Source organism: Brachyistius frenatus, unplaced genomic scaffold (genome assembly GCF_029030835.1).
Source record: "Brachyistius frenatus isolate BFR_SWC_R1_liver_20210118 unplaced genomic scaffold, ASM2903083v1 Contig_87, whole genome shotgun sequence".
Taxonomy (NCBI): domain Eukaryota; kingdom Metazoa; phylum Chordata; class Actinopteri; family Embiotocidae; genus Brachyistius; species Brachyistius frenatus.
In genome coordinates this window covers 184,953-210,000 of record NW_027210686.1, presented here as the reverse complement: position 1 = coordinate 210,000, position 25,048 = coordinate 184,953, and the positions used below count along the sequence as shown (strand labels likewise).

Sequence of the window (25,048 nt, the reverse complement as noted above, 5' to 3'; positions counted from 1 at the left end):
GCCAGGTGTGGGTCTAGGTGTGGGGCCAGGTGTTGGTCTAGGTGTGGGGCCAGGTGTTGGTCTAGGTGTTGGTCTAGGTGTGGGGCCAGGTGTTGGTCTAGGTGTTGGTCTAGGTGTTGGTCTAGGTGTGGGGCCAGGTGTTGGTCTAGGTGTTGGTCTAGGTGTTGGTCTAGGTGTGGGGCCAGGTGTTGGTCTAGGTGTGGGGCCAGGTGTGGGGCCAGGTGTTGGTCTAGGTGTGGGGCCAGGTGTTGGTCTAGGTGTGGGGCCAGGTGTTGGTCTAGGTGTGGGGCCAGGTGTTGGGCCAGGTGTTGGTCTAGGTGTGGGGCCAGGTGTTGGTCTAGGTGTGGGGCCAGGTGTGGGTCCAGGTGTGGGTCCAGCCCATGCTGGTGAAGTGTACAGTAAACACGTGACGGTACTGAGGATGTTCGGGTGTCACGTTCTCCTCCAGCCAGGTGACATGGTTCATCCATGAGGACACTGATCGCTGTCAACCGTTGAGTAGCAACGTGGGACTTCAGTAAGAAGATTATTATTATTGGTATAAGAAGCTCAGAGTAAACACCAACCCCCCCACCGAGACACCACCAGGTCCCCCCCAAACCCCCCCCCCCCACCCAGACACCACCAGGTCCCCCCCACCCCCCACCGTGGGGCGTTTCTGGACCAGCGAGCCGCACGAGCTTTGTCAAACGGTGGAGCTGCAGCTAGCATGCTACCAACTTCCCAGTCCGGGCTCCTGGAGACCCGCAGCGCGGGCTGAAGCCGCCATCTTCCCCACAACAGACCACAGCAGGCTTACCTTTAATAACATTACTGAAGATCGTGGCTCTGAAGTCCTCCTTGGCCTTCTGATCGAAGTCCTGTCCGTGAATAATGCGCATCTGCTTGAGGAAAGTAGACTTGCCGCTCTCGCCCGCTCCAAGTAATAAGATCTTTACGAGCCTTTTCACATACGTTTTGTCTCGATTAATACACTTATCTATTTCTTTGGATTTCCGCAGCTGTTCTGCTTCGCCGCTCGTGAGGAGACAGTTCGGAAAACACACAGAAAACACGGAGCGGGACGGCAGGAAATCCGCCATCTTTGAAACCACTTCATCGATGCAGCAGCGCGAGGGCTGAGCGCGAGCCAGTCCGAGCTGCGTTCAGGGCCGTCGGAATCCACAGACACAACATCCCCACGACTTTTATTAGTGCAGTTCAATCGGCTAAAAGCTCGTCAGTAAATGGTGACTATAAAGTTTACCATGAACAAATTGAATCTCGGAATTGCTGAAGTCAGTGATTTCTACAGTATACCATATTCCAACAATAATACAGCAGTTAAAGAGCCAATTGCCATCAATGCACAACATTTTTTTATTTACAAACAAACACATGTGTTTGGTAGGCAACATAAAAAAATCAACAACAATCTTCAATCGAGGGATATTTTAATGCATAGGTCTATTTTTATCTGTCACTGGATCCCAGGTGTTGCTTCAGTATGTTAATTAATTTGACATATTTCCAATATTTTTGAACGCAGCTTGAGTGCTTGGTACAGTGGCGGGCGAGGCGCGTGAGCGAGCTCCGCTTCAGTGTTTGGGTGGGTCGCACAGATTACTGGAGCATCATCTCCCTCATCTTCCTCATCTTCCTCATCTCCCTCATCTCCCTCATCTTCCTCATCTCCCTCATCATCTTCCTCACCTCCTTCATCTTCCTCATCTCCCTCATCTCCCTCATCTTCCTCACCTCCTTCATCTTCCTCATCTCCCTCATCTTTCTCATCTCCCTCATCATCTCCCTCATCTTCCTCATCTCCTTCATTTTCCTCATCTCCCTCATCTTCCTCATCTCCCTCATCATCTCCCTCATCTTCCTCATCTCCCTCATCTCCCTCATCTTCCTCACCTCCCTCATCTTCCTCATCTCCCTCATCTTCCTCATCTTCCTCATCTCCCTCATCTCCCTCATCTTCCTCATCTCCCTCATCTCCCTCATCATCTCCCTCATCTTCCTCATCTCCCTCATCTTCCTCATCTCCTCATCTTCCTCATCTCCCTCATCTTCCTCATCTCCCTCATCTTCCTCATCTCCCTCATCTTCCTCATCTCCCTCATCTTCCTCATCTCCCTCATCTCCATCATCTTCCTCATCTCCCTCATCATCTTCCTAATCTCCCTCATCTCCATCATCTACCTCATCTTCCTCATCTCCATCATCTCCATCATCTCCCTCATCTTCCTCATCTCCCTCATCATCTCCCTCATTATCTTCCTCATCTCCATTATCTCCCTCATCTTTCTCATCTCCATCATCTCCATCATCTCCCTCATCTCCTTCATCTTCCTCATCTCCATCATCTCCATCATCTTCCTCATCTCCATCATCTTTCTCATCTCCATCATCTCCATCATCTCCCTCATCTCCTTCATCTTCCTCATCTCCATCATCTCCATCATCTTCCTCATCTCCATCATCTCCATCATCTCCCTCATCTCCCTCATTTTCCTCATCTCCATCATCTCCATCATCTCCCTCATCTCCCTCATCTCCCTCATCTTCCTCATCTCCATCATCTCCATCATCTTCCTCATCTCCATCATCTCCATCATCTTCCTCATCTCCATCATTTCCCTCATCTTCCTCATCTCCATCATCTCCATCATCTCCATCATGTTCCTCATCTCCCTCATCTCCATCATCTCCATCATCTCCCTCATCTTCCTCATCTCAATCATCTCCATCATCTCCATCATCTTCCTCATCTCCATCATCTCCCTCATCTTCCTCATCTCCATCATCTCCATCATGTTCCTCATCTCCCTCATCTCCATCATCTTCCTCATCTCCATCATCTCCCTCATCTTCTTCATCTCCATCATCTCCATCATCTCCATCATGTTCCTCATCTCCCTCATCTCCCTCATCTCCATCATCTCCATCATCTCCCTCATCTCTATCATCTCCATCATCTCCATCATCTCCCTCATCTCCATCATCTCCATCATGTTCCTCATCTCCATCATGTTCCTCATCTCCCTCATCTCCCTCATCTCCCTCATCTCCCTCATCTCCCTCATCTCCATCATCTCCCTCATCTCCATCATCTCCATCATCTCCCTCATCTCCATCATCTCCATCATCTCCATCATCTCCCTCATCTCCCTCATCTCCCTCATCTCCATCATCTCCCTCATCTCCATCATCTCCATCATCTCCCTCATCTCCATCATCTCCATCATCTCCCTCATCTCCATCATCTCCCTCATCTCCCTCAGCCGACCCTCGTCCTCTTTAACCAAGTCTCTGCTCGGGACTCTAAACTGGAGTTTAATAAACACGTGATGTTCGCAGTGAATTTATTTCATAATTTGAATGCAGCACATAATTTATGATCTGATTAACTGAATGCTGAAACAGTATACCACCTACTAGTCCCCAGTTCTGATGTGGTTTTTTTTTGTATTAAATGAAAAAAATTAATAAATAAAATAAAACTGGCACAAAATATCTGAGTAACGGTAACTTTAGGGACGTCTGGGCAGTCTCATAACAATGTACCTTCAGGCCAGTTAGCGGTCTTAGGTCACCATGACACCATAATTATACATTACATGAAACATTAGAAAGACAGACGTTATTTCATGATTAAAATATTTCATAAAAAACGATTGATTAATTTAAGGAATAGTTTGACATTTCAGTAAATATTCTAAATGTGTGTGGAAGATTAATACGTCAGAAGTGATAGCCAGCAGCTGGTTGTGGGAGCTTAACCAATGCTGGGACACCGACTGGCACAGAAACATGTTACATCAAGCCTTTCACACAATGCTGATTAAACATCCATCACCACAGAAATATCTCCGTATTTTACTCTCCATTACACTTGCTGGCAGAATGGGGAGACAAAGGTTTCACGCTGCAGGTTTAATGGTAATTAATCTGGTAGGTAGGTAGGTAGGTAGGTATATACTTTATTAATCCCCGAGGGGAAATTTTTTCGCCACAGCAGCATACATACAGAAGCAATAATAGAAACAATAGAATAAAATAATAGAATAGAATAATATAATAGAAAAGCAATAAAATAAAAAAGCAGTAAATAGTAGTAAAAAATATAAATATAAAATATAAAATGCACAGTATATACAGTATATATACAGTACATTATATATCTATATATATTATATACAACAAACCAATAAACACAGTCAACATATATATATATATATGTATATATATACATACAGTACAGTATATATCTATATATATAATATACATATAATATACAAGCAACCAAGAAACACAGTCAACAGTGTTATTGTACTGTGATGGATTTTGCCAGAGGTGAGTTATTGTTATAGTGTGGCAGCTGATATACAACCTCACATAGTTTTCACAGCAAGATACGTTCAGCTCTGAATGCACCCTGCCGGGCTGATAGACAGATCAACTTTATTGATCACACGAGTGTCCATGATGGAGAACTATTGGTTCAGGGACTTCCTGCTCTTTTCTCTGACTCACATGTCCAGATTTGAAGTAATGACAGTTCCAGCGTTGTAAAGCGGTCCTGCTGGGATCTCTGGACCGATGCTGCTCAGCAGCCACAACATGGCGCTGGTTGAAGATGTCATGCATCTTATTGTATACATGTGAAAGCATTAGTGATAGTTTTCTAGCGGTATCTGAAGAGTTTGACGTTATTCAACATTCAACTCTTAGTATTGAAAGATAAAAGGAAATGCACCAAAGCGAGAGACCGGAGAGCAACAGCCCCTTCATGGAGTAAAGTAGGAAGCAAGTGAAACGTGAAGGACACAGAAAGCTTGACATTTTGCAATCATTCAATTTGACAGTCATACATTCATTTTGTTTTTGCATTAATGAGAGGTGATCATTTGCGTAACTTTTTTCCTACATCTGCTTGTTCATTTTACGTTTTACATTTTGTAAACCACTTTTCTTTTTACATTGCATCCTTTAAATTGATTATAAAAACAATGCATAATTTTTTTGTCTTTTAATATATCAATTAGTCAGACCACCCAGATAGTGTTGGAGAGAGTGGAGCGCTCCAGCATCCATTTTTCTGGCACTACAAGGATTCCCTGCTGACAGGCTTTCCTCTGTGAAGGAGCTGACAGAAAAAGCTTCCTGCTGATTGGTGGATAAACTCATCCTACCTGTCCTGTTCTTTAAAACCTCTACGGAGGAGGAGTGGCTTCGCCTCCAGTACATGCTGACACTTGTCTGTTAGCAGCTGTACCCATCACAACGGGGATATTTCACACCAGGATTTGATTTTATTCTCTTCATTGGATTTGGTCTTCATCTGTCTGGAAATATGACTATTAGAACAGCCCGTCCTGACCGGGTGCAACATTTCCAGCCCCGGATGCACTGCCTCAAAAAGGTGTGTGAATATATGTATTATCATTATTAGTATTTTATTTATTATAAATGTCAATTGTCCTAAATTTGATCTGAGAATTGGAAAAGTTGAGACTCTAAATATATGTTGATTGTTAAAAGTTATTTGAAGTTAAATTAAACCTCTGAATTTCTAGATAATTTATGACATTTGATTTTATTGCATTCAAAATGTATGAAGCAGAAAGGCTGTGAAAAAAAAAAAAACACAACAACTGTAACACGTACAGACTGATTTTCCTGCTATATAGGATCTGATTGGTGGTTTGACATTTAATCGTTACTTTTTTACCAGTAAAGCAGCAGCAGCTTATTAAAGATAATCTCTAATTCCACTTTAAAGCCCATTAGCTTTGCTGCTCTGCGGTCAGGTGTCACTGCAGTGGAAACCTGATCGTACCTGGTAGCAGCCAGAGGACGTCAACTTTTAACTGACTGATGAATAGATATACAGACTTTGGATTTTCAGTGGAAATAGTTCTGACATCATGGCATTTTTAAAGATATTTGAAGACAATCAAATAATGTAATTCACAGTCTGTCTCGTGACAACTTTAACCAAGATTCCACTTTTTCACTCAAACAATGACTTCCACCAATTATACATTCATCCTCCATTTGTTCCCTTATGGTTATTTATGCAGCTTTAGTGTCCATGCTGCGCCTGCAGCTTTTCCTGTCCTGTGGGGACAATTATATTGACATCTAAGACAAATGTTCTCGAGGTTTGTTTGTATGAATGAATGCTGATGGATCTCCTGCTGTCAGCTGGAGGCCGTTTTGGTGGAGATGCAGGACCCGAAAAGTGGAGTTAAAGGATCCGAGCAGAAACTCAACGTCACCACGATCCCACATGTCATCGCTGGTGAGACTGATGCACACACACACACACACACACACGCACACACACGCACACACACGCGCACACACACACACACACACACACACACACACACACACACACACACACACACACACACACACACACACACACACACACACACACACACACACACACACACACACACACACACACACACACACACACACACACACACACAAGGTTCATACATGATGTAATTTTCCCAGATGAATAATAGTGTTGCTCCTTTTTCCATAATATTGTGTTTATATCTACATCTACATCTTATAACCTGGTTCTATATCTATATCTATATCTTATAACCCGGTGTTATATCTATATCTATATCTTATAACCTGGTCTTATATCTATATCTATATCTTATAACCTGGTGTTATGTCTATATCTATATCTCATAACCTGGTCTTATATCTATATCTATATCTATATCTATATCTATATCTTATAACCTGGTCTTATATCTATATCTATATTTTATAACCTGGTCTTACATCTATATCTTATAACCTGGAGTTATATCTATATCTATATCTTATAACCTGGTCTTATATCTATATCTATATCTTATAACCTGGTCTTATATCTATATCTATATCTATATCTTATAACCTGGTCTTATATCTATATCTATATTTTATAACCTGGTCTTACATCTATATCTTATAACCTGGAGTTATATCTATATCTATATCTTATAACCTGGTCTTATATCTATATCTATATCTATATCTTATAACCTGGTGTTATGTCTATATCTATATCTCATAACCTGGTCTTATATCTATATCTATATCTTATAACCTGGTCTTATATCTATATCTATATCTATATCTATATCTATATCTATATCTATATCTATATCTATATCTATATCTATATCTATATCTATATCTATATCTATATCTATATCTATATCTTATAACCTGGTCTTATATCTATATCTATATCTTATAACCTGGTCTTATATCTACATCTATATTTTATAACCTGGTCTTATATCTATATCTTATAACCTGGTGTTATATCTATATCTATATCTATATCTTATAACCTGGTCTTATATCTACATCTATATTTTATAACCTGGTCTTATATCTATATCTTATAACCTGGTGTTATATCTATATCTATATCTATATCTATATCTATATCTATATCTATATCTATATCTATATCTATATCTATATCTATATCTATATCTTATAACCTGGTCTTATATCTACATCTATATTTTATAACCTGGTCTTATATCTATATCTTTTAACCTGGTCTTATATCTATATCTATGTCTTATAACCTGGTCTTATATCTACATCTACATCTTATAACCTGGTCTTATATCTATATCTATATCTTATAACCTGGTCTTATATCTACATCTATATCTTATAACCTGGTCTTATATCTATATCTATATCTTATAACCTGGTCTTATATCTACATCTATATTTTATAACCTGGTCTTATATCTATATCTTATAACCTGGTCTTATATCTACATCTACATCTTATAACCTGGTCTTATATCTATATCTATATCTTATAACCTGGTCTTATATCTACATCTATATTTTATAACCTGGTCTTATATCTATATCTTATAACCTGGTGTTATATCTATATCTATATCTTATAACCTGGTCTTATATCTACATCTATATCTTATAACCTGGTCTTATAGCTATATCTATGTCTTATAACATGGTCTTATATCTACATCTATATCTTATAACCTGGTCTTATATCTACATCTATATTTTATAACCTGGTCTTCTATCTATATGTATATCTTGTAACATGGTCTTATATCTATATCTTATAACCTGGTCTTATATCTATATCTATATCTATATCTATATCTATATCTATATCTATATCTATATCTATATCTATATCTTATAACCTGGTCTTATATCTATATCTATATTTTATAACCTGGTTTTATATCTACATATTTCTACATCTATATCTTATAACCTGGTCTTATATCTATATCTATATCTATATCTATATCTATATCTATATCTATATCTATATCTATATCTATATCTATATCTATATCTTATAACCTGGTTTTATATCTACATATATCTACATCTATATCTTATAACCTGGTCTTATATCTATATCTATATCTATATCTATATCTATATCTATATCTATATCTATATCTATATCTATATCTATATCTTATAACCTGGTCTTATATCTATATCTATATCTACATCTATATCTACATCTACATCTACATCTATATCTATATCTATATCTATATCTATATCTATATCTATATCTATATCTATATCTATATCTATATCTATATCTATATCTATATCTTATAACCTGGTCTTATATCTAACACATTGGAGCAGATGCTGACTTTTTGAGGCGTCTGTGTGTGTTTGACACATAACAAACTACAGATCAGCATCACTCACCCTGTTAATTTGCTCATTCGGCTAATATTTTCATTAAAAAAAAAAATCACGATACAAAATCAGAGCGGGTATCAAATCAAAGTTGTACTTAATGCACATTTTATATCATTTTTAACATTTCCATTATATTATGACATTTTATATTTTTATAACATTTTATTACATATAACTGACTATTTTGAAAACTAAAATGTCTCTTATTTTATATCTGTATTTCCTGGCCCATACATATTAGTCTCATCAGCAAACAGCAGTCAGACACAGTTACAGACAAAAAGATAATATACTATAATATACGAGTACATTCAGCAGCTGAACAGCCAGATATTTCCCTCAGTGGTTGGTGGAGGCCAAAACCAAAGCTACAAGTGTATGAATATTGTTATTATTATAATTATCACTCCTAGTGGATGATGATACGTCCTGTGTCTGCTGGATGTGAAAATATATCACGTATTATTGTTCAACATATTTAAGATCTTGGAACTTTTAGTTTTCTTGTTGTTGTAATTAATTTGTATTTTATTTCAGATCTTTGCATTGTAGTATAGTTTGTTTTTGCACACTTATTGACTATAGACATAAAGCAATTTTCTGGACATTATTTAGAGCAAAAGTTGCTTGACTTCCCAACTTATTAAAAATACCACAAAACAGAATGGTGAAATGATGAATAGAAAAACTAAACGAATAAATGAACTCATTTTTGTTCTAATTGTAGTGTACTGAGTACTTCAGTCGTGAATAATCGTATGTCTCTTAATTGACCTTCTATTTAAAGTCCTGTGCATTTACTGCACTTTATAAATTGACTTGCATTTTCTGAAGCACAGAGTCTGGGACGACGCTGACAGACTGCCTCGCTCCCTAAGCTTCTAACTGGAGCTAAATAAGGAAACTCAATTGGATGAGATTTGGACTTTGCTTTGGGAGCCAAAGTAGCATTTTAATCTGGTCTAAAACCAGCGAGGGAAATGTCAGCGTGGCTAAATGGGCCAAGCCCAACATGTGAGCTTGAGTACAACATCTCCAGTTTACAAAATGATTAGTTTGAACAGAAGCCAAGTTGTGTAATTCATCTAGAGTGACCTATAGTTTTTAATGTGTTGTCACGTCTCCTGGCTGCTGCTGCCAGTTATTTAGTTTCCCACCATCCCTTCAATTTACTGTAGATGTGATGCTTCAGGGAGCACTCAAATAAAAACGAGTGGAAAGACGTTATTGGCCCATTACCCCAAAGACTGAACAAAAACTATATCTATATATAATCATGTCACTCATACATTTTACATAAACATCCTATTAATAATAATAAATACAAATACTTTTTTAAAAATTGTTTTGATATCCAAAATATTAATTTCAATTTTCATATCTTTAAACATTTTTTACACTAAGACAAAAATATATATTTTTACAAAACTTATTTGTTATTATGAGATTCCTTTAATGTTATTCATCAAATTGTATCACAAAGCATTTCATTTCACAAAAACACCATTGAAACTAACCTTTGTCATTATGAAATGATATGGTGTTGTTATGACCAGAAATATTATATCATATGGTTGATTAACAGATAGCATGAAGATTAACTAAATGAAAACAACCCACAGCCACAATGTACAATAACACAGTCCGTCTGATTACCTGTGTGTGTGTGTGTGTGTGTGTGTGTGTGTGTGTGTGTGTGTGTGTGTGTGTGTGTGTGTGTGTGTGTGTGTGTGTGTGTGTGTGTGTGTGTGTGTGTGTGGAGTCTGTATTTAAACTCTTCCTTGTGTTTCCCGACAGGTAATGACACAATTGCATGGATTGCAAACAAGATGAAGACCACTTCAGAAGGTAAAATCTGTAAACTACAAAGATTAAAGACTAGTTACTAAAACATGATAATCCAGTTATTACTATGAAGACAGAAAACAACAGCTGTTTGCTGTTTGCTCTCATTCGCTGCCTCTTCCTCTTCTTCCCATCCGGTCGGTGCTCCAGAGGCTGAGGCCTTCGGCACCATGTTGGTGGCGTATGGACACATCTACCCGCTGCAGAACCACAAGAAGCTGGTCATGTGCAACGACTCCAGCCTCTACCGCTTCCAGGTAAAACTCTATCCTGGTTTCTTCTGTGCTGCCTGAGTAAAAATAATTCAAACTTGGATGTGGCTGCATAGAACCAACCAATTCTAAAACGTGAATGCTTTCTACACATCTCCAGCCTTACAGCAGAAGATGTGTTGGCTTACAATGAGCACAGTTTCAAGGTGGATAATATCACAGATTCAGGACCAGACCAAATGTGAAACACCAACACAATTCCTCTTCTGGTCTTCAGTTATGGCCTCACAATAATGAAACTGACATGAGGAGACAGTGACACTGATCTTTGACCACCGAAATAGAATGATTGCATCCAAGTCAACAGTTGTGCCAATTTGGAAGTTGTTCCTCGAAGGCATTCTTGAGATATAACGTTCAGGAGAATGGGATGGCTGGATGGACACGAGAACATAACGAGCCCACAAAGCTAGTCTGAGCGTGAATACATGCCTATTTGCATTTTGCAAATCTTCCTGGTTGACTGATGAGTAGGGTGGTGCATCGGTTGAGATGCACTGCAGCACAAGTTTGGTGTCAATTTGAGGTGAAATTACACTTCTGCCAGCTCAAACCAGAAATAGAAATAATTAAAACAATATTTATAATGCAACCTTATAATTTAGTGAATCATATAAAAAATGTAGATGACTTTTGTCTATTAAATTAAATGTTTATCAGGCAGCAGGAGCTCATCACGATGGAATATGAAATCTCTGCCATAAAATATAAAAGGCAACCACAGTCACTAACAAATTAACTTGATTAAAATACACGTAAGGAGGTAACAATTCAAAAGCCTTCCCACCCACTCATCTGGGTTCATTATCTCCTGAGTAGCTACCAGCTTTGGACATTTCATTAATGACTGAAGTAAATATGCAGACTCAAAGCTCCTGATAGAATTCATTCAGTAACACCTCAACATCAGTGACATCTTTGCTCTTTATTAGTTGTGATAATAAATTAATTGCATTTGGAGCTTTAAGTGTGTGCAATTTACTTTTGCTCGCTTCTCAATATCATTCCAGGACCTGGTTTCATTATATTAGATGAATATTCTTTGTTTACTTTGACATTTAATTAATGACAAATTTAAATTATTTACATGTCCAATCTATTACCTGATATGCCGACAGTATCTCCGTCATTAATAAGAGAAGCTGATTTGATTGATGATATGGGCTGATGCACCTTTTAATGATCTCTTCCTTCTACTTTATTTCTGCTCCACATGTTTGTTCACCAAATCTCCAAAACAGTTTGTAACACCGACATGTTCTCTGCACAAACAAAATAATCATAATACAAACAAATCAAGAATACATTTGAGTCATTGGCATACCAAGTATGTATGATGATATGTATGGTAAATGTTATGTACATGTATGAAGATAACTGCTCAGTGTCATTACACATTTTGAACATAACAAATTACGTTGAATTGTTTTTAAACATATTCATTCTATATGATTAAATATCCCATATTCCTGCACTTCTCTTTTATATAAAGTGTATTCTCAGACTCGGGCTGGAGAAAGCTATTTTACATTTTGGAGATAATCCTGTTACATGTTTTGGATTTGGATATTGACAAGATCATGTTAATGATTCCTGTTTCTCAAGCTACACCCATAGGTTCTGGTTTAGAAAAAAAAAATAGTAATAATTTGTAATTTGTTCTGGAACTAAGTTTTTTGCAAAATTTCAAAGGCCTGGAATGCCCCTTAGTGGGCATATGTTTGATAATGAATAAGGCCTTTTTGATGCATCTATCAATCATGAGACCTATTTGAAACAAAGTCTGTATCGTAAGCACACCTCTGTAACAGCTGAATCACCTAATCTGTACAATTATACTGTCTCTTGCGACATTTAACAGTTATCGTTGTTTACCATCTTATTTTGTAATTTAGCATCTGCTGTCTTTGCTGATATTGGAACCTCGTCTGTCACCGAGATGAGATTAAATGTATTTTCATCTCAACGCAAGCAAATGAATGGCCTGAAACGTGCTGCACATACTAGTACAAGCAGGGGAGGCCCAGCCACCACAAACCTTTCTTAATTTTAAAGTTTTATAACTTTATACTCTTGCCTTATCTACATATAAATCTGTCCCATCAATCACTGCAACTTCTGCCTCTTGTGGAATTCATTGGTTCAAGGGTTTTAAGAAGAAGAGCAGTGATGAGCAACATGAGACTTGTCTCGTTCCTTGTTTTAGGAGGTTTTAGATTAGGTAGGTTAGGTAGTTACTTTATTAATCCCCAAGGGGACATTTTTTTCGCTACAGTAGCATACAGGAAAGCAATAAAAAGCAATAAGATAACAGTAAAAAAATATTAAATATAAAATGCACGTTATATACAGTATATACAGTACAGTACAGTACAGTACAGTATATATATATTTTTGTATATAAACAACCGAAAAATACAGACAACAGTGTTATTGTTGTTTAATTTGTTAAATCTCCATTAAAGTTCATAATATTTGTTGTTTTAAATTTTGATTTTGAGTGTATATTTATAGAAGGTATGCCACATGTGCTTTAAATGTTTCATGACAATCAGTGCCAAATTGACGACTGACCATTTGAACAACTGCAGCTGCATGTTTGTTTGCTGTTCAACTACTTGGAAGTTGTTGTGTTTCTTTGTTGTGTATTTACGGTTGCTGTGTTTCTTTGTTGTGTATTTCCGGTTGCTGTGTTTCTTTGTTGTGTATTTCCCATTGCTGTGTTTCTTTGTTGTGTATCGGTTGCTGTGTTTCTTTGTTGTGCATTTACCGTTGCTGTGTTTATTTGTTGTATTTCCCGTTGCTGTGTTTCTTTGTTGTGTATTTCCCGTTGCTGTGTTTCTTTGTTGTGTATTTCCGGTTGCTGTGTTTCTTTGTTGTGTATTTCCGGTTGCTGTGTTTTTTTGTTTTGTATTTCCGTTGCTGTGTTTCTTTGTTGTATTTCCCGTTGCTGTGTTTCTTTGTTGTGTATTTCCGGTTGCTGTGTTTCTTTGTTGTGTATTTCCGGTTACTGTGTTTCTTTGTAGTGTATTTCCGTTGCTGTGTTTCTTTGTTGTATTTCCCGTTGTTGTGTTTCGTTGTTGTGTATTTCCGTTGCTGTGATTCTTTGTTGTGTATTTCCCGTTGGTATGTTTCTTTGTTGTGTAATTCCGGTTGCTGTGTTTCTTTGTTATGTATTTCCGGTTGCTGTGTTTCTTTGTTGTGTATTTACCGTTGCTGTGTTTATTTGTTGTATTTCCCGTTGCTGTGTTTCTTTGTTGTGTATTTCCGTTGATGTGTTTCTTTGTTGTGTATTTCCCGTTGCTATGTTTCTTTGTTGTGTATTTCCGGTTGCTGTGTTTCTTTGTTGTGTATTTCCCGTTGCTGTGTTTCTTTGTTGTGTATTTCCGGTTGCTGTGTTTCTTTGTTGTGTATTTCCGTTTGCTGTGTTTCTTTGTTGTGTATTTCCGGTTGCTGTGTTTCTTTGTTGTGTATTTCCGGTTGCTGTGTTTCTTTGTTGTGTATTTCCGGTTGCTGTGTTTCTTTGTTGTGTATTTCCGGTTGCTGTGTTTCTTTGTTGTGTATTTCCCATTGTTGTGTTTCTTTGTTGTGTATTTCCCGTTGCTGTGTTTCTTTGTTGTGTATTTCCGGTTGCTGAGTTTCTTTGTTGTGTATTTCCCGTTGATGTGTTTCTTTGTTGTGTATTCCCCGTTGCAGTGTTTCTTTGTTGTGTATTTCCGGTTGCTGTGTTTCTTTGTTGTGTATTTCCGGTTGCTGTGTTTCTTTGTTGTGTATTTCCGATTGCTGTGTTTCTTTGTTGTGTATTTCCCATTGCTGTGTTTCTTTGTTCTGTATCGGTTGCTGTGTTTCTTTGTTGTGCATTTACCGTTGCTGTGTTTCGTTGTTGTGTATTTCCCGTTGCTGTGTTTCTTTGTTGTGTATTTCCGGTTGCTGTGTTTCTTTGTTGTGTATTTCCCGTTGCTGTGTTTCTTTGTTGTGTATTTCCCGTTGTTGTGTTTCTTTGTTGTGTATTTCCCGTTGCTGTGTTTCTTTGTTGTGTATTTCCGGTTGCTGTGTTTCTTTGTTGTGTATTTCCCGTTGCTGTGTTTCTTTGTTGTGTATTCCCCGTTGCTGTGTTTCTTTGTTGTGTATTTCCGTTGCTGTGTTTCTTTGTTGTGTATTTCCCGTTGCTGTGTTTCTTTGTTGTGTATTTCCGGTTGCTGTGTTTATTTGTTGTGTATTTCCCGTTGCTGTGTTTCTTTTTTGTGTATTTCCGTTTGTTGTGTATTTCCGGTTGCTGTGTTTCTTTGTTGTGTATTTCCCGTTGCTGTGTTTCTTTTTTGTGTATTTCCGGTTGCTGTGTTTCTTTGTTGTGTATTTCCCGTTGCTGTGTTTCTTTGTTGTGTATTTCCGGTTGCTGTGTTTGTTTGTTGTGTATTTCCGGTTGCTGTGTTTCTTTGTTGTGTATTCCCCGTTGCTGTGTTTGTTTGTTGTGTATTCCCCGTTGCTGTGTTTCTTTGTTGGGTATTTCCGTTGCTGTGTTTCTTTGTTGTGTATTTCCCGTTGCTGTGTTTCTTTGTTGCGTATTTCCGTTGCTGTGTTTCTTTGTTGTGTATTTCCCGTTTCTGTGTTTCTTTGTTGCGTATTTCCGTTGCTGTGTTTCTTTGTTGTGTATTTCCGTTGCTGTGTTTCTTTGTTGCGTATTTCCGTTGCTGTGTTTCTTTGTTGTGTATTTCCGTTGCTGTGTTTCTTTGTTGTGTATTCCCCGTTGCTGTGTTTATTGGTTTCCAGCCAGGTATTCATTTCTAACCTCTTTGCATTCGATTTCAGTTTTAGACACATGTTGCACTTTTGGGGGGCTCAAAATTATCTCGGCAGACAATAATTTTATATCAATGAGGTTTAGTTATGCTAATGGTGTTTCTTATTATCTTCTTATGATCCCTTTTGGTAGATAGGAAAACATTTTGTTTTTATATAAAAACCTTTTTTTTTAACGGTATTTGTTGTTGTAATTTAAACATACCTTGTTCTCTCTGAGAGGCCTTTTTTTTTTAGGTGTACATTTTTAAAGGAACTCTATAACTGGTTCTATTGTCAACCTTTTCAGACCCCGTACTTCTGGTCCACACAGAAGTGGTTTGCTGAGGACTGTGATTACGGTAGGTACAATATGAAACATGGGCTGAATGTGAATTTAATAAGAAGTCAAGTCAGTTTCTTTATGCTGCACTTTTATACAAAACATGACCATATTAAAGATATGTTCTTTAGTTTTGGTCTTTTTTCATTTCTGCAGATTTAGATTGGTGGTTTCTGTCTGTTTCTATAGCTGAAGACATCAGGTTTCACTGACTGCATAACATGTCTAAAAGGACAATTTCTCAAGTTTTCATGACATGCAGCTGTTTGCAATAACTGTGTCCCTCTGATGAAATGCTTACTAATGATTTTATTCTGCTGTCGTTGTAGCCATTTACCTGGCGAGGAGGAACATTAGAAAGAAAGGCATGCTGGAACCCTATGAACAGGTACGTTTAGAGCTGCTGTATAACAATGTTTGCTTTCCCTTGTGGTAAATTGACTGCTTTCATTTTGTATAGTACTAAAAGCTACAGAAAAATACTGACAGTGAAGTTTAAGAACATTAATGTGGAATCTTGTTTTGGAGCAAAGCAGGTTGTAAAGTAGCTGTTTGAAAAAGATGCTTAATGGTGCAATAAGTAATCGTGAGTCACTGTAGCTTCCAGGCTGCCGTCAGTTTTAGGGTCAAATTTGATGTATTCTTGCTCTGCCGATTGATTGAGAAGTGCATCAACTATAAAATAGTGATCAGTTAAGCCTTTAGTTTATATTATAGCTGTCTTGTCTCAGTTTATAGCAGGACCAAACTAGCAGGAAAACAGCCACAGAAAAACCATAAATCAAAGACGTGACACTTGACTGCTGGGACCGACCTGTCCTCAGCGTCCTCCCTGAATAACACACAGAGAGCAGCGAAGACATATGGATGCTTTCATGGTCTACCAGCCCAACGCAGGGACCCCCTGGGATGAGTCTCATGTTGAGCTGAAGGTGACTCCAGGGACTCTCTATTGGCTGCTGAGGTGCAGCTGGTATTATAAGATGGGACCGGACAGAGCTAGCTGGCTAGCATCTTAACTTCAGTAGACATTTGTACAATGCAATACGTACATGTCTTTGAATTGATGGCAAAACTGCTGTTACTTTGCAATCTGTGGATGATTTTAGCTTCTTTCTTTTTTTAATGTATTTGAATTATATTCATATTATTATATTAATTGAATTATATTATATATTGCAACTTTATACATCAACTGTCATTTTCTGGCACGGTTTTGGGAGAAATGTTGGATTTAATGGAAAACAAAAGATATTTGCAGCACTGGGAATGTTTCTAAGATGCCAGAGATGAACTGGGAAAAATCCCTGTTGATTAATAAATAATAATACCATCTAATAATTTTTTAATTCCTGGGCTGATTTTAATAATACATTTTGTTTAATTTGGCCACAAATACAACTTGGTCATGTTTAGGGAAAGATCATAGTTTGGGTTCAAATTAGTATTTCATTACAGTTAGAACATACAAACAAATAGGACCCTGTCGGCCTGGTCAATACCATTTATTACAACATTTTAAGATGACTAAACATAAAGTATTCATGGCAATATTATATTGATTGTTTCAATTGAAAACCAGTCATCCCCCTTTTTAGTGTTTGTAGTGTCTTTTCCTGAATCCCCTGAGTGATTTCACAGCTGACCGTCGCTGTATGTGTGTTTTTAAACAGGCACATTACAACCACCTCCACGAATGGCTGAACCACAAGTGGGACTTTATTGTGATGCAAGCCACTGAACAGTACAAGTAAGCACAACTGTTACAGCTTGGCACTGAAACTCAGTACCTTTACTTTTTTAAAGAATATTTTAACCTTAATTTGACAGTTTACAGTGAAGATAGACGAGGACATCTTTAGATTGTATATACCTCCATTCAATCCAGGGGTTTAATTGAATCCTGGTAAAGATAGCGTTGATCGTGGTTCTGAGGTTTTCTTTGACCTTTTTCATGTTGTCTTTATTATCAAATTGTAAAACTGTATCTTCATCTATATGTGTCAGATTTGTAAAGCAGATAAGTAAATAAATGACGATTTTAAGTTTACCAGCTTTGTGGATGCAAATAATAAGATTTGGCACCAAATACTTCAGATTTTGTTCTATACTTATTTATGTACTGTATTTAAAAGCTACCCTTAATATAAGATCAGCATTTTGAGAGTGAGTTGCTCTCCTCCCAAAATGATATTACAGTGGTTTGACTCCTTTTCTTCCACGTATGTGTCAGAGCTGGGAGGGAGAGGAAGAAGCCGGATCGTGTGGTGTTTGAGTGCCAGGAGAGGGCTTACTGGATTGTGAACAGGCCTCCGGTCAGTGTGTGTGTGTGTGTGTGTGTGTGTGTGTGTGTGTGTGTGTGTGTGTGTGTGCGTGCAGGCGTGCGTGCGTGCGTGCGTGAGTGCGTGCGTGCGTGCGTGTGTGTGTGTGTGTGTGCATGTGTGCGTGTGTGTGTGTGCGTGCATGTGTGCGTTTTGTGTATATACATATATCTTCATCATCATCATCATCAAATGAACATCATTCTTGTGTGTGTCCAGCATCGTACTCACAGTGCAATGGATTGTGGTCCAGAACGGCTTATTGATCCCAACATAGATGAGGTAACAGGTCAGTACACACACACACACACACACACACACACACACACACACACACACACACACACACACACACACACACACACACACACACACACACACACACACACACACACACACACACACACACACACACACACACACACAGAGATTAAGTTCATCTGATCCTTTAAGAAATGTACTGGAGCTGAACATGTTGATTAGAACTGCACGGCTGATCTCTGTTCTCACATCCACTTGGACGAGAACGTCCATGACTCTCTCTGGTTCTGGTTCTGGTCTCTAGTTCTGGTCTCTGGTCTCTCCATCACTCCTTTACTGATTAGAAAATCAGTTTTCTGATTCAGTAGAGGGTTTTTATACAAAACCACTAATGCCTCTTTATATTATAGATTTTACACACGATAAACATATACACATTAATTTTATCTGTAATAATTATCCCCCAAAATAGCACAGTGGTATCACACTCACTGCCCTTTTGGGGATTTTGAGCAACAATGATGTCAATTGAAAAATAAAATCATTTATTTTGAATATATATATATAGCCTATTTATGTCCTTCTTTTTAAAAGTATAATTGCCATAAATTCTCTGGCTCTGCCTGTACTCTCTAATATACATATTAACTGCTTTTATTAGGTTTTTGTATTCCTGTCATCAGCCAGGACCTTATTTCCTTGAGGGACTTTTGTATTGTAATAATAAATGTGCATTACGTTGAATGGGTTGTAATTGTGCAGCACTGCTGGAGCTTTAACACAGTGTTGTGAATCAATGACAGCTCAGCCTGCTCTTTAATATTTCTCTCTGTTTGGGGGTAAACTGAAAGATGTACTTTTCTTTACATGTACAGGATGAAAATAATCAGAAAATGAATTCATTGCATTCCTCTGTTTCCTGTCTTCTTCTTTCAAACAGATTTCCTTACTTGGGTGGAGAAAAGAGAGTAAAGCGAGAATATTTGAACGTGTATAAACTCTGGGGTCCAAAGTCTGAGCTCACATTAAAATATGTCAATTAAAAAATACATATATTTAAAACACTTTAAGGCTTTAAAAACTGAAAAAGAAGAAATAAGTCCTATTCTGCTCTGTCTGTAGGTCATCAGTCAAATCAAAGCGGTTTGGTGGCATTGATCATGTTAACTCCTTTGTACTAAAGGTCACATCTCATTGATTCTTATCCTTCCATTGAAGCAGTGTTCAGGTGACACTCAGGTGGATTTCATCGAACGTTGCATACTATAATTTTAAGTGATATCAGAACTACGTGAAAGTGTCAGAAGTCAAATAGTTATTTTGATCAGAGTGACTTTCACAAAGCTAAATCATGTCTGACTGAAGGTTTCTAAGGGTTTAAGGGCATTGACCTCTAAAACACAGACAGATTTTTAAACAACTGCATCACAGATGCTTAATTTATTTAATTTGAAAAAACAACAACACAAAACTCCACTAAGCTTGTTAAAACAAGGCTATCAAGTAGTGGAGAGGAAACCTGTGATGGACTCTGACACAGCAGCATTTCACAGTGGTGATGGGAAAACAAGATCTATTTACTAAAGAATCAGTAGTGTATGAAACCAACAGAGACACATGGTGGTGGGATTGTACATATTCAGTCTTATTGTGAAGTTGGACACTGGAGTGGACTCCTCTCTGACCGATGGGAAATACATTTACCAATAAATTGGACATTGTAGGTTATTTTTGTTATTTTCTTGCTGTGTTTGTGCTTAGACAGCACAGTATCTGTATCTGTAGATGTAAGATCATAGCATCAGTATGTTCCTCTGTATGCTCACCTACTAGATGGTTCTCACCATCTTCAACAGCACCAATTTTTTATCTTTTTGTCTCAGAAAATCACCTTTGACGAGTACAGACGCAAGGTAAGTCAGATTATTCATTCATAATTAAATCTAAAGAAAAAAATCTCAATTATTATTATATTACCTTCATTTGGAAGTGGATGGTAAAGAATACTTTTCTAATATTACACTTATAAGTTTACAATGGCAAATCATATTTTGTGTTCCTGTTTTAATTCCAGAACATCTTCTACCAACAAGCCATCATGAGGTCAAAGGTCAAATCAAGTGTGTCCCTTGGAGCGTAAGTTCTTATGGCACCTGCCCATAAGCACCTGATAGGGTTCAAACTAATGTTGGATGTTTTTCTCATAAATTGGACTCAGCATGGTGTGAATACATGTAAAGTATTTAATCAGTGTTGGAAAATTATTTGTGGAGAATTAGAGGAAGAGATTTGTGTCTCCTAGTTATAAAAGCATTATCTCATTATTACAAAATCACATTTTAGAATTACAAACTATTTCATGGCCCTGTTCAGGATAAAGCGGGTATAGATAATGGATGGGATGGATGGATGGAAGATTTTCAAAAGAGAGCATGACATTTTACGTCCAAAATGTGTGTGACTGTAAAAAAAAAAAGCAGAACCCGGGATGAGAAGCTCTCGTCAGGTCTGAAGGCTCCTGTTACGGAAAGGTCTAAAGATGGTTGTGTCTCTGCAGGTTAGTGAAGTACGTCACGAGCTACAAAAACCACGACCCGTTCCTGGCTCCATGTCTGCCCAGCAACCCCTGGCAGACAGACAACGACTCATACTGGGCTCTCAACATGAGAGGGTGAGTTCCCCACATGTTCGCTCTGTCTTCTTAATAGCACTTGGAAAATATGAATCATAAACAAAGTCATCACATTTATTGTGAAATACTAGTATGATAAGTGTCGTCAAGCAAAACCAGTACTGGTAGGTTCTCCGCCTCCTGACTTCACCTTTCAAAGCAAGCTTGTTTTTAGATTTGGGTGGAAACCTTATGAATCAATTTACAGAATCAAAAGGGAGGAACACCCACATTTCTGTGAAGAAAAAATAGTAATGGAAAACTACAACATGTTTATATATTCCAGTGAGAGCAGAACAGGATTCATTGGATTGTCAGTTTTTATCATCAGTTCACCAAATTGTTGTATTTTGGAAACATTTGTAAACCTTGAAAAGAAGAAGTTTGAGTGTCCAACTTCAGTTTGAAATTCCTCAGCAGATGAATTCTGTTCAGTCTGAACTCTGAGATGTGTTGAAACTTCTGGAAAAAGCATCCAGCGGAAGGATTTGGGGGATTTTTTTTTCCCAAATTCAATTCAATTAAAATTCACAAATAATTGTATATGTAATTGTATTAAAATCTAAAGGTTGTCAACTACGTGGACAAACTTGTTTTTAATGATATGAAACACTTGAAAGATGTAGGATGAGATGGTACAAAAACTTCTTATTTCACTTTTTTGAATGAAAACAAATATATGTATTTGAGTTGTGGTATTTTCGTTATATTTCATATGACATTATATTAGGATTTTGTGAGCCTGCACAGTAAATCTTTCCCACAGCTATATTGAGAACGGTGAGTATCTGTGAACGTGTCGGAGTGTGTTTGTGCTCAGAGTCGACGTTCCCACTAAGATGCGAGTGGAGCGTTGGTCCTTCAGCTTTTTCGAGCTGCTCAGCGACCTGCGAGGAAGAGACGACTTCAAGGTCTTCCTCAAGAAGGAGTTCAGCGGTGAGTTCCCAAACTTCATTAAAATCATTTTATTTTGAATCACACATTTGTGGTGTTTAACTTTGTTGAGCCAGACGGCGGTGAGACGGTGTTTGTTTACAGCTGTCAGCATGAGTTACTATGACTTTGGTTTTGAGCACGTCTTCATTTCATTTCCACAACCTCACTCATAGTTTACAATGTCTGTATATCAGGAGGTTCTCCGACCATTTGTAAATGATTCTGGGTGCAGAAATGTTGTTTGGAGGGCCACCATGACCCCCTTGATTTTAAACAGATGAAATAGCTGCAGCTCCTCTGTGCTCCATGCTTTCCCCTGTGCTGAACACCTTTCATGCACAACAGGAGCAGTTTGTGAACCTTTGATCCACCCTCGTACAACCGATTTTCTATTATCCTGACATAACTACATCTTACAATTAGACCTGAATAGTGAAGTGTATTTCCATCTAACTCTCTCTTATATAGACGTATGTGTCCTTCAAATAACCGTGTAATTGACTTAAGACCAGGTTTCTGTTGGACAATCGTACAACTACTGACTCAAGATATCAATTCACTAACCTTGCATCTGACCACACCTCAGTTTAAGACCTACATGCTTAGATGCAAGTACATTTTCTATTTAAAACACATGAGCACAAGATGGCAAAATAACAACCTTCTCCATCTGTAACTGGTGAAGTTACAGAATCACAGTTCATCCTGAAGGGAAAGTAGATGTCATGACTGAACTTCCTAATAATCCATAAATGTTAGACTCCTGAAAAGTCTGGAGAAGGTTTGTCCTAAATTTTGTGCCAATCAATAGAATTGAGATGATGAGATATTTAACTGAATATGTGACGATGTGGTGTTGGATGGAGAGTCAGATGAACGGCAGTGTTATCATGACTTCACTGTGTTCGTCTGTACACCAGGGGAGAACTTGGCTTTTTGGGAAGCAGCTGAAGAACTCAAGTTGGGCTCTGCATCGTCCATGTCATCAAAAGCTGAGACCATCTTCAAGTAAGCACAATAAACTGTAATATTAGGATATATATGTGTGAGTTTGCTGAGAGTTTTGCTGTTCATTTCTTTTGCCTTTCATGGGTTTAGTTCCTAAAAAGGATGCAGGACAGGATCCTGGTTCATTTGTTGACATTTACTGTTTCACAATGTGTCGTGCTCCACGTCTTCATCAGACCTTATGGAGCAGTGTGTGTCAATCAAATTCAATCTCTATATGAAAGAGTGCAAAAGCCAAAACACAGGTTACAACACTGGTTGTTTCAGTATGATTATATTTCCCAACAGTTGTTAAACTACAGCATCCAGCCATGTCGCCTCCATGATACTGATGTGAAGTGTGTGTTTGCAGGACCTTCCTGGCCCCCGGCGCCCCCCGCTGGATCAACATCGACGGCAGGACGATGGGCCTGACGGTGAAAGGCCTGGAGCATCCTCACCGCTACGTCCTGGAAGCAGCTCAGACTCACGTCTTCCTGCTCATGAAAAAGGTGGGTGACTTGTTCTGGGCTTGTATCTAACATTGGACTTCACCTGCTTGGGTGGTTGATTAATACCAAATAAATGATCTGTGGCTCATTTGGAGATCTGGATTCTCTTGCTAGACTGAACATGTGTTTGTTAGGACATGTAGCGTGGAGGGTGTAGCAGGAGGACCAGTTCACACTGCTACACCACACTTCACATGGAGGCCGCGACATGTCCTGTACGAGTTCCACTGTGATGTGACAGCCTCAGCTCATCAGCTGTCTCGTGTTCTTTCATCCACACAGGACACGTTCTTCCGTTACCTGAAGTCTCCGGTGTACAAGGACATGCAGAAGAAGGCGCTGGACCCTCAGACTCACAACTTCAGGTTGGTGTTAACGTTCACTAACTGATACTGATATCAAAGATGAAGTAAGATGTCCTCTTTAAGCTCTCTCTGGCTGCCCGCAGACCTTTTGTTGGTGCACTTTGACCCCTTCCTATTTGCTGTTGTGATAAATCCAGTGAATAAAATAATAACACAAATAAAACCAACTTAAAGCCACTTATAACAAAATGGTCTCTCCCTCGTGAAAGAGGCTTTTACTAATAACCTCAAATTTATTCTCTTTCTATTTCCACCCCAGTCCGGCCCAACTGGAGCAAAATGCTCAGAACCGGAGCCCGGGCATCCATCCCATAATGCTCTGGCAGCAAGAGGAGGAGGAGAAGGCAAAGGTTGCTGCTGCCTCCGCTCCGGTTGATGTCAAAGCCATGATGAGCAAAATAGACAGGAAGAAGTAGAGAAACACTGTGTGTGTGTGTGTGTGTGTGTGTGTGTGTGTGTGTGTGTGTGTGTGTGTGTGTGTGTGTGTGTGTGTGTGTGTGTGTGTGTGTGTGTGTGTGTGTGTGTGTGTGTGTGTGTGTGTGTGTGTGTGTGTGTGTGTGTGTGTGTGTGTGTGTGTGTGTGTGTGTGTGTGTGTGTGTGTGTGTGTGTGTGTGTGTGTGTGTGTGTGTGTGTGTGTGTGTGTGTGTGTGTGAGAGGTGTGAGTGTGTGTGTGTGTGTGTGTGTGTGTGTGTGTGTGTGTGTGTGTGTGTGTGTGTGTGTGTGTGTGTGTGTGTGTGTGTGTGTGTGTGTGTGTGTGTGTGTGTGTGTGTGTGTGTGTGTGTGTGTGTGTGTGTGTGTGTGTGTGTGTGTGTGTGTGTGTGTGTGTGTGTGTGTGTGTGTGTGTGTGTGTGTGTGTGTGTGTGTGTGTGTGTGTGTGTGTGTGTGTGTGTGTGTGTGTGTGTGTGTGTGTGTGTGTGTGTGTGTGTACACTAAGAAGCAGCCATCTGTTGTTCGGGGGATTCAGTGATTTTCTTTCCTCTGAAGAAGTTTGTGATTTTGATCATCAAATCAAATTGA

The 25,048-nt window shown here is 38.5% G+C and overlaps 2 protein-coding genes across 2 annotated transcripts in view; one reads left to right on the top strand and one right to left on the bottom strand.

Moving 5' to 3' along the window:
- Window positions 1–1,106, bottom strand: part of gna13b (guanine nucleotide binding protein (G protein), alpha 13b) — a 23,217-nt gene extending 22,111 nt beyond the window's left edge. The window contains exon 1 of the mRNA XM_069709921.1: window positions 800–1,106. Within this exon, the coding sequence (XP_069566022.1) occupies window positions 800–1,082 (283 nt within the window). The 5' untranslated portion in view covers window positions 1,083–1,106. The remainder of the gene's footprint in view (window positions 1–799) is intronic.
- A 4,232-nt stretch (window positions 1,107–5,338) lies between these two features.
- Window positions 5,339–24,463, top strand: rgs9a (regulator of G protein signaling 9a). Its single transcript, XM_069709943.1, has 17 exons — window positions 5,339–5,407; window positions 6,193–6,289; window positions 10,537–10,587; window positions 10,735–10,841; window positions 15,946–15,997; window positions 16,308–16,366; window positions 17,652–17,728; window positions 18,212–18,293; window positions 18,519–18,581; window positions 20,444–20,473; window positions 20,635–20,696; window positions 21,118–21,231; window positions 22,052–22,167; window positions 23,088–23,175; window positions 23,528–23,666; window positions 23,949–24,031; window positions 24,291–24,463. The coding sequence occupies exons 1-17, from the start codon at window positions 5,339–5,341 to the stop codon at window positions 24,445–24,447; spliced, it is 1,446 nt and encodes a 481-aa protein (XP_069566044.1). The 3' UTR covers window positions 24,448–24,463.
- Window positions 24,464–25,048: the final 585 nt, after the last annotated feature.

Bases quoted from the DNA above. Each gene is read 5' to 3' on its own strand.
- rgs9a (XM_069709943.1), top strand. From the start codon at position 5,339: ATGACTATTAGAACAGCCCGTCCTGACCGGGTGCAACATTTCCAGCCC. The intron at 17,729-18,211 runs GTAAGCACAACT...CGTATGTGTCAG, and splicing joins CAAGCCACTGAACAGTACAA to AGCTGGGAGGGAGAGGAAGA. The intron at 21,232-22,051 runs GTGAGTTCCCCA...GTTTGTGCTCAG, and splicing joins TGGGCTCTCAACATGAGAGG to AGTCGACGTTCCCACTAAGA.